The 10,447-nt window shown below is 38.1% G+C and overlaps 2 protein-coding genes across 2 annotated transcripts; one reads left to right on the top strand and one right to left on the bottom strand.

The window, feature by feature from the left end:
- The first annotated feature begins 321 nt into the window (after positions 1-321).
- Positions 322-7,913, top strand: LOC130951831 (eukaryotic translation initiation factor 5B-like). The gene is given in 14 exon segments (XM_057880569.1): positions 322-501; positions 609-2,973; positions 3,552-4,111; positions 4,206-4,313; positions 4,415-4,515; positions 4,746-4,836; positions 4,934-5,044; positions 5,119-5,184; positions 5,393-5,452; positions 5,569-6,126; positions 6,618-6,737; positions 7,060-7,077; positions 7,080-7,178; positions 7,286-7,913. Coding segments are annotated over 13 exon segments (4,212 nt in total). The 5' UTR covers positions 322-501; positions 609-719; the 3' UTR covers positions 7,352-7,913.
- Positions 7,914-8,906: 993 nt separating this feature from the next.
- Positions 8,907-9,746, bottom strand: LOC130951251 (vacuolar iron transporter homolog 1-like). The gene has a single exon (XM_057879895.1). It carries the CDS (start codon positions 9,721-9,723, stop codon positions 9,040-9,042), a length of 684 nt encoding a protein of 227 aa, XP_057735878.1. The 5' UTR covers positions 9,724-9,746; the 3' UTR covers positions 8,907-9,039.
- Between the last annotated feature and the right edge of the window lie 701 nt (positions 9,747-10,447).

The following is a 10,447-nucleotide window of genomic DNA, read 5'->3' as shown; positions in this document are numbered from 1 at the left end:
TATATTATTATATCCAAACATCATTAATAAATAAAATTTTTTTATATAAAATATCTAAATATATAATTAATTTTTATTATAAAATTTAAAAAAAAATTCAAAAAATATCTTTTTTTTAAAAAACTCATCCAAAACATCATTCTCTATCTTTTCTTAGACTTGGAAGTTGGAACCAATGAACACAAGCAAAGATATGTACCAACCGAACGGAATGGGGTTAAATAAGGGCCGTGTTGTGTGCAATTCTATGGGCTTAGGATTGGGCCTATAAATAAAAATAAACAAATTGAGAACCCTAAAGAGGCATTTATTGGTCTTTCCAGACTCCAAGAGTACTGTGTTACCCGCATGAGTTTCACTGGTTTTGTTGAATTTTAGCTGTGACTTCCTTCTTCCTTGTTCCTTCCAGCCTCTTCCATTATTGTTGCATTTAGACCCTGCCCCGCTACTCTCACACACATTCCTCTACGCTGCGTAGACTTCAAGCTTTGCTTCATCTCGGTAAGGAACAGATTCTTTCATTCTCCATCCCCCACGCCTATCCAATTCGTTCTTTGTTTTAAGCGATCTTGTTATTGATGATCCGATTCTAAATTCCCCGTTATTAGAGGAACGAGATTTCGTTTGTCCTTTTGACACGCGCCGACTCTAATTCCCGTGATAGGGGACGGAGGAGGAGGAGGAGGATAAGAGGACGAAGGAAACCCTAACAATCGGATATGGGTAGGAAGAAGCCTACGGCACGCAACGACGATAACGTGCCTGCTGCATCACAGGGAGGCGGCAAATCGAAGAAGAAGGTCGTTGTCGACGATAATGAGTATGACATCGGTGACCTCTCCGAGGAGCCGCAGCCTGTGGCACCACCAGCTGCCAAGAAGAAGGGCAAAAAGGATAATGCCAAAGCTAAGGCAAAGGGTAAGGACGTCGAAGATGATGACGATGATGTGGCAATTAGTGCGGCTGGGGACGATGATGAGGATGAGGATGCTGGGATTGTGTTTGCTGGGAAGAAGAAGAAGGGTAAATCTAAGAAAGGTGGTGGAGGCAGTGTGTTCGCTGCTGCATCTGGTTTTGGCTTGCTTGGTGATGATGACGGTGATGGTGGTGATGATGAAGACGATGACAAATCTGGGATAACTGGTGAGGGTGGTGACGCTGAGGAGGAGGAGGACGAGGAGGCTGTGGTTAGTTTTACAGGGAAGAAGAAGCCTTCTAAGGGCTCGAAAAAAGGTGGTGGCAGTGTGTTCAGTGCCTCAGCTTTTGATGCTATTGATGATGGTGATAATGACGGTGGGGAGGAGGATGAGCTGGTGGTTAGTTTTTCGGGTAAGAAGAAGCCATCGAAGGGATCGAAGAAAGGCAGTTCATTCTCTGCCTCGGCCTTTGATGATGGGGAGGAGGTGGTGGATAGTGGTGGAGGTGAGGATGAACCAGCTATTGCTTTTGCTGGGAAGAAGAAGTCTTCTAAAGGTGGCAGGAAGGGTGGTGTTGCTGCATTTTCAGCAGCTAGTTTTGGTGATATTGACGATGGGGAGGAGGCTAAGAATGAAAAGGAGGAAGATGAGGATGGTGAGGACATGCCAATTACCTTCTCTGGTAAGAAAAAGAAGTCATCAAAGTCTACGAAGAAGGCTTCATTTAGTTCAGCTTTTGCCGATGAAGAAGATGATTCTGTAGCTGAGCCTACTAGAGACGGTGAGGATGAAGATGATGTTTTGGTTGCGTTTTCGGGTAAGAAGAAGTCTTCTAAAAAGAAAACTAGTGCCAAACCATGTGATGAAACTGTTGAGCCTGAGCAACCTAGTGTTGGAGTTAGTAGTGCAGATGTTGACAACAATGTAAATAAGAGTGGAGTCACTGAAACCTCCAAAAATAAGAAGAAGAAGAAAAACAAGAGTGGAAGAACTGCTCAAGAGGAGGAAGATTTAGATGCGATTCTCGCGGAGCTTGGTGAGGGCCCTCCAATAGCTAAACCTTCTGCTCCTCAATCCCAGGATGATAAAGTTCAGCAGGATGATAAGGCTCAGCCTGCTTCGGAATCAGGACCTGCTACTGATGCTGCGGGTGAAAAGGAGGGGGAAGAGGAGACAGTAGAATCAGCTGCTGCAAAGAAGAAGAAAAAGAAGAAGGAAAAGGAAAAGGAGAAGAAGGCGGCAGCAGCAGCAGCTGCAGCTGCTGGAACTGCAGTAGAAAATGAAGCTAAAGAAGTTAAGGCCGAGCCTGCTGAAGCTAAGAAGAATGATTCAAAGGCCAAAGCAGTCGACAACAAGAAAATACCCAAGCATGTTAGGGAGATGCAAGAGGCATTAGCACGAAGGAAGGAGGCTGAAGAAAGGCAGAAGAAAGAATTGGAGGAGAGGTTAAGGAAGGAAGAAGAGGAGCGACGTAGGCAGGAGGAACTTGAGAGACAGGCTGAAGAAGCTAGACGCAGGAAGAAGGAGAAAGAAAAGGAGAAGCTCCAGAGAAAGAAGCAAGAAGGTAAACTGCTAACTGGTAAGCAGAAAGAGGAGGCTCGCCGCTTGGAGTTAATGAGGAAGCAGTTTCTTAATAGCACAGGAGGTGTGACTGTCCCTGGTGGGGACTCTGGTGCACCAGCCAAAAGGCCTATATATCAGACAAAGAAGTCGAAACCAACCCATCATCAGCAGAATGGTGCTGCTGCCCCCGCCACCGCTGCGGTTGAGACGGCTGAAAGCCTTGAAGCAAAGGAAGAGACAGCCACTGATGCAGGTTCAGACGAACCAGAAAAGGTTGAAGAAAACGTGGTAGAGCAGGTGGAGGAGAAAGTTGAACCTCTGGAAGCTGTTGAAGACAATGGAGTAGATGATGATGAAGAAGAGGATGAATGGGATGCAAAAAGCTGGGATGATGTTAATCTGAATGCCAAGGGTGCATTTGCTGATGAAGATTCTGAGCTTGTACCAGTTGCCAAAAAGGAGACAAAGACTGCTGTAACTATGAACAATGCTGGTAAGATTTGTATATCTGATATTTCTTTGATGATTGAAAGTAATGTGATTTTTTTATTCCAAGAATATAGTATGATGTATGGGAACAGAAAGTTAAAAAGTGGAGAATCTTTGAATTTTGGATCCAGTATCAGGTTTTGGTTTGTGGGTTTTGGTCAGCAAGTGCCTTCTTGATTATGTTTATGATGCCACTTGCTGCCACTAAAGTGGGCTATTGGGATTCAACTGGCAGATGAATTCATGCCAAACCTCTTTTTATGGTGTACTTTATGAATATGATTTTGTTTGTCTGATTTTGAAATGCTTACAACGATAGATCCTCCTGTTGCATGTGCATTACCTATCTTCTTTCTGTAATTGTGTGCAAATGCAGAATAACTTCTTTCTGTGTGTTTATGCTAAATGCCACGGAACATGCATCCAACGTCTCCATACCTATTATTATTAGGCATGGTTTTGAAGTGTGTGGGGTTGAATTGAAGGGTTTTTGGTTTATAATCTTGCTTAAATTGGAAAATATATATATTGATTTTTAACTATACTTTTTTCTTTTTTTGGTTGGATTATCTTATATAACAGCTGCAACAAAGAAAACAATTTCTAATCCTGTGACCGAAGAAATTATAGATAGAAAGCTTGTTGCTGACAAGAATAACTCAGAACCACCAAAATCTGTTTTGCCAAGGGAACCTACAAAGCTTGCTCAGTCAAAAGAAACGCAAAAGTCCTCTGTGTCTCCTAAGCCGAGTGGAGAGAACCTCCGTTCTCCAATTTGCTGTATCATGGGGCATGTGGATACTGGTAAAACTAAGCTGCTGGATTGCATTCGAGGTACTAATGTTCAAGAGGGTGAGGCCGGTGGTATCACACAGCAGATTGGTGCAACATACTTCCCTGCGGACAACATACGTGAAAGAACTAAGGAGTTGAAAGCTGATGCAAAACTAAAAGTTCCTGGTCTACTGGTTATTGATACGCCAGGGCACGAATCATTTACTAACTTAAGGTCTCGGGGTTCAGGGCTATGTGATATTGCAATTTTGGTTGTTGACATTATGCATGGCTTAGAGCAACAGACAATTGAATCACTCAATCTATTAAAAATGAGGAATACAGAATTCATTGTGGCCTTGAATAAGGTGAGGTTTTTGTCTCCAAATTTTGAGTTGATACTTAAATTCTTCTGATATTATCAATGCTTATTTATTTCATATTGTTCTCGCAACATTGCAGGTTGACAGGCTTTATGGGTGGAAAACATGTCGCAATGCTCCAATTATCAAAGCGATGAAACAACAAACCAAGGATGTTCAAAATGAGTTCAATCACAGGCTCGTCCAGGTTTTAAAATGTTTCTTTTTGTATACTTTTTGTTTTACTAGACAATTTTGACTATTGTCTGCCACAGTCCCAGCCTAATGTTTCTTTTGTTTCTTTGCTAGATTATTACTCAATTGAAGGAACAGGGACTAAATACCGAGTTGTATTATAAAAACAAGGAAATGGGAGAAACATTCAACATTGTACCTACAAGTGCAATAAGGTAACTGTGGTAGGCCTGTAGCCATAATACCCCTGGTAGCGTGGAACAAAAGGGTTTTAGTAATGTTTGACACTGTTACTATGGATTGTTTTGGAGGGCCTTTAGTTGAGCCTCTACCATTTCGTATCATCTCCTCCAGTGGTATCTAGGGTAGTTCTATGATTTTTTTTTTTGTTTTAATGCTTATTGGGTGGCTGTTTTATTGATATTTGGAGTGTTTGATGTTTCAGTGGTGAAGGAATCCCTGATTTGTTGTTACTATTGGTTCAATGGACCCAAAAAACAATGGCTGAGAAACTTACTTATAGTGATGAAGTGCAGGTTAGCTGTGTTGTCTCATAATATGTAATACTGGCTTATTGCTTTTTAAGTTGACTTAACTCCAGTGGCCTGATTGTTGTTTGATTGTGGCTGCCAGTGCACTGTCTTGGAGGTCAAGGTTGTTGAAGGCCATGGAACTACTATTGATGTTGTTTTAGTTAATGGTGTTCTTCATGAAGGAGACCAAATAGTTGTCTGTGGAATGCAGGCAAGTGTCACAATCTCTGGCATTAATCTAACTACATGCTCTCCTGCTTTGGCTAATGAAGTTTTCTATTATAGGGGCCAATTGTAACAACAATTCGAGCTTTACTCACACCGCATCCAATGAAGGAACTCCGTGTTAAGGTTCGGTCTTTTCTTATACTTTTTATTTCTTGTTGCTTTTGTGCAACTATGTTAATTCTATAACAAAACAAGTTAAATTTGTTACCTGAACCAATCATTTTCATGTCTCATTCTCGAAGTCAATAATCCAATTTCTTCTATATATTTGAACATTGTACTCTATTCAGACATATATTCTACAGCTTAGTAACGATGATATAAATTTCAGGGTACATTTCTTCATCACAAAGAAATCAAAGCTGCAATGGGTATAAAGATCACTGCCCAGGTACTTGGTGATGTTGATCAGACTTCTTTTCATCCTAATTTTTCCTCATAATGTCTCAATGGTTCCTGTGTTCATAAATTGTAAATATTTTTATCTTATTTTGCATTATATTTCAGGGGCTTGAACATGCTATTGCTGGAACTGGTTTATATGTTGTGAAGCCTGATGATGATTTGGACGATATTAAAGAATCTGCAATGGAAGATATGCGATCAGTCATGAGCAGGATTGACAGGAGTGGTGAGGGAGTTTGTGTACAGGCATCTACCCTTGGTTCTTTGGAAGCATTGCTGGAGTTTTTGAAAACACCAGAAGTGAATATTCCCGTTAGTGGTATAAGCATTGGCCCTGTGCATAAAAAGGATGTTATGAAGGCAAGCGTAATGCTTGAAAAGAAACGAGAATATGCCGCTATATTGGCATTTGATGTCAAAGTCACTCCCGAGGCTAGGGACCTTGCAGAAGAACTGGGTGTGAAAATTTTTATCGCTGATATCATTTATCATTTGTTTGATCAATTTAAGGCCTATATCGATAACATTAAGGAGGAGAAAAAGAAGGAATCTGCCGATGAGGCAGTCTTCCCATGTGTTCTGAAAATTTTACCAAACTGTGTTTTCAACAAGAAGGATCCAATTGTTTTGGGAGTTGATGTTCTTGAAGGCATTGCGAGGGTACTCTTCTATTCCAGAAACTTCTCAATATTACTGCATTATGTGTTGACTGTTGAGTAGCTTTATTATCAGTTCTGAAAAAAAAAAACGGAACACTTTTTTTGGGTTTAGGGTTCTTGTTGGCTACAAATTGGCAGTTATATTTCTTTATTTGTAGCATACGTTAAGGATATTCTTTATCGAATAGTTTTAAAATGCAGAAGTAGGAACAGTAGAATGAAAATGATTATTTCCAGATAAGATTGCTTATTCATTCCTGCATGTCCTTATGTTTCATGTTTGCATCATTATTTTTGGGAATGATCTCAGTCAACCCAACTGTTGCTCTGATTGAGATTTTTCTAACCTTGTCTTGAAAGAATTTTCTTACCATTAAAACCGACTTTATCTTTTTGGGTTCTAGGGTTAGTATAATGAGGGAACCTTGTTAATTTTGTTTTGTTCGTGATTCATGGTTTCTGAGTTTGTATGTAATATCTTCTATTTGACAGATTGGGACTCCAATTTGTATTCCTTCTAGAGACTTCATTGATATTGGCCGCATTGCCTCCATTGAAAATAACCACAAGCCAGTTGATTATGCAAAGAAGGGGCTGAAAGTAGCTATTAAGGTACATACCTACAGAAAATCGATTTTCCATGGCTTACAAAGTTTTAAAATGGAATTAAATGTATATGTATGGGGTGCCCTCGTAGAAGCTGTTTAAAATTATTTGGTGTGTTTGGTAGTTTTATTTATTATACTGGTACTAAATGTCTCAAACAATTTAAGCCTTACCTGTGGTCAGTTTTTGGCTGTGTCAGTGAGAGAGAGTAGAAATAAAGGATAAGTGGCCGGGAAAGGGGAGTGCATTTTATTTCTTTATTTGTTTATTAGTATATTTTTAGTTCCCTTTGTTTTGGTCTTACAATCATATCCAATTGGGTTTACAGATTGTTGGTAGCAATCCTGAGAGCAACAGAAAATGTTTGGGAGGCATTTTGAGATAGATGACGAACTTGTAAGCCATATTTCTCGGAGGTCTATCGACATACTCAAAGCTAATTATCGGGTAAGCTATAAGTAAACGCGTCAGTTGCAGCTCGTATATTTTAATCATTTCTTTATGGGTTTTTTCAAGTACTAGTATCATAAAACTGAATCTATCAATTGATACAGGATGATCTAAGCACTGAAGAATGGAGGCTTGTTGTGAAATTAAAGAATGTTTTCAAGATTCAATGAGCAGAGACTTGTTTTGTGGGCACTGAAACATTCATTTCAGCACAAGATGGTTTCTATGAATTATTTCTGTACAAGACTTTGAAGGGTTCATGTGAGGAAGTGGTTGGATCCACCATGGAGACCAATAAAGATGTTGCAATGACTAAGATAAGGAGCATTGAAAGTAAATGGTACATGTTGCACTAGTGACTCCTTTACTTTGTCATCCGGGAAGTTCAGGCTAAAATGGTGAGAAATGGTACGATATGAAGGTTCAAATTTTGTGAATTACTATTTTATATATAGGTTTGTGGTATACACAGAAGCAAAAAAGGTCTACACATTTTGATATATTTGCTGAAGCTGACAAATTGTTCTAATCTGTTGCGATTGTTCACTGAGGCGAAGCTAAAATTTTACGGGAGTAATTATTGCGTGACTGAAGAAATAATCAGCTTTTGTTTCTGTGGCACTTGCTGTAAAATTCTTGTTATATTTCCCTTTGTATTTGAGACACACTTTTTTCCCATGTGGAGTATGAAATTTTGTTTATGTTTCTGAATATATCAGCATGTTTATCAAATCTGAAATCTTTTTGGGCAAACATTTCATTAGTGTCTGACCATATTCATTTGTAGAAACTTGACACTTTGAGTCAACTACATCATCATTCGCCGCCTTTATTGAGTAGCAGCCTAGCAGGGTAACTAGGCTCCACATAATCATCATCGTTTCCTTATGATTGCCATGTTTCGTTGTGATCCATTCTCATCAAGGCAAGCTCAGTGTAGCTAAAACCCTATTTAATTTGTTATTGGGTGAACGTTGCTTCCAATAGTTTTGTTCGTAGTAGGGGTAAAATTCTTTTCTAAAGCATGGGTTTAAGCTTCCTCATTTGGCTGCCATTGCTCAGAAGAGGGGCACTTCCCATCAAGCTTTCATAACGTACAAGATTAATAGATTTCCATAACTGAAGCAGCATGACTTCCTATTATTCGTTTTCAAATGATAAGTGAAAGTCTGAAACGCTAAGTTAGATATTTCCGAATCCCAATAGCTAGCTGCCTTGTGTTGTGCATGCTAACGTGTAGAAATAGAAAGGCCCAAATATACCCTTAGCTTCGTTTACTGATTATTGCGAATATTCCGATTTCATTCTCTTAGAAATCAAATACATCCAGAAAAAATGTGGAAATTGAAATTATGGTATTTTAATTTTCTAAAATTAAACTTATTTAAGAATAGTTTTTTAAACTTTAAAAATATGATATTTTTATCTTAAATTTTATGGGAATTATTTATAATTTTTCCATCCACACACATCCTTAAGTGGCCTCTTTAAAGCAGAAGTAGGGTATGCGATGACCACTCGGTATATGAAAATGACCATACTTAACAACGGTTAAATAATTTAATATATTAAATTATTATTTAATAATTTTTTTTACGTAAAAATAATTTTATGTGAGTAATCACCGAATATATATAGTATGAGATATTATACCAGCTCATATTCTATTTATAATTTAACGTGATATGATCATATGAACTCATCAATTATTCAAAGTGAGCTCTATATTTTATTCAATAGTAAATAGAATATCTTCTATACAATAATATATGTACATAACAGAATACACATGATTCACCTTTAACATGTAATTAGACACCGAGTTAGCAAGAAAAACTTGTGTGAGAAAAGATAGTAGTTAAAGGACACTTGAGCCAATCAACTTGGTTAGGCCAAAAGTTATAGCCATGGCTAACCAACCACCAAAGAAGACCCTAACACAAGACCTAAATGGAGGAGCCTTACCAAGAGTGGCAGCCAAGCAACCAAACAAAATCAAAGCAAAACTAACCGACCCCAAAATAAGTCCCAACCTGAGCTTATAGTCTCTTACAAAAGATGCCGCAAGAAGAGGAACCATTGCACCAACCGAGAATGCAAAAGCTGATGCTGCCGCTGCTTGCAAAGGGTTCGGTAAACTCTCTTTCTCTTTCTCATCTTCTTGTTGTTGTCTCTTCATTTGAGCAATTTCTATGTCTAACTGTGAATACACAGAAACAAACTCACCAATGGCCATGCTACATGCCCCTGCCACAAGGCCTGCGAAACCCGACAACACCATGGCCTTCATGTCTTCTCTCACTGCTCCCACTCCCATCATCAGAGCCGCCGTCGACACCAGCCCGTCGTTCGCTCCCAGCACCGCTGCACGCAGCCACTGGGATCTTTTTGAGTAATCAAATTCCTCCTCCTTATTTGCTTCTTCTTCGTTCTCTGGGGTTCTTGATAATTGTTGTTGTTGCTCAAGGTCACTCACTACAAATTTGGTTTCGTTATTAACTGGTGAACTATGATTGTTATTATTACTATGATTGAATGCCATGAAAATTGAAAAATGATGGATGATGAAGGATGATTAAAGTGTGGAGAACACACGCTACAATTTAATGGTATTTATGGTTGAAATTTTGGTTACTATGAAAAAAAAAAGTGGGATTTCTCCACTAAGTGTGCTATCAAGCTTTTGTTGTCCTTTTCTCTTTAACAAAAATAAAATAAAAAAGCTGTGTGTGCTAGCTTTCGCCTTTTGCAAATTATTTGAGCTTTTAGCCTTATAATTGGAAGGCCGAGTCAATAGACATGACGAAATATGGGCGAGAGAAGTTATTGTTTGAAAAATGAAAATACTAAATGTCCGGATGATATAGTAATAATATGTTGTTTATTTAGATATAAAGCTGTATAGAAGAATGCTACAGGATCAATTACTTAGCCATATTAAAAGTATGAGTTAAAAATAGGATCAGTTACTTAACAATATTTAAAAGTATGAATTAAAAAAATATTAGATTGCTAGAATAAAAATATTAGACTGATGGTTAAAAGCTTTAATAAAAAATAATAAATTTTGATAGTATTTTAATTTTTTTTGTTATATATATACCTATTTTTTATTTGAAAATATTAAAAAATTATCAAAATTTATTATTTTTTGTTATTACTTAATTATTAACTCAATTTTTTTAGTTTAATAATTTAATAAGATATCTTTTTTTAGTTGTCCATGTATCTCTCAACCCAACATACTAAAAACTAATTCGTTCAAC

Source organism: Arachis stenosperma, chromosome 9 (assembly GCF_014773155.1).
Source record: "Arachis stenosperma cultivar V10309 chromosome 9, arast.V10309.gnm1.PFL2, whole genome shotgun sequence".
NCBI lineage: Eukaryota > Viridiplantae > Streptophyta > Magnoliopsida > Fabales > Fabaceae > Arachis > Arachis stenosperma.
The sequence above is the reverse complement of the archived record's forward strand: the minus strand, read 5'-3'. Positions and strand labels throughout refer to the sequence as shown.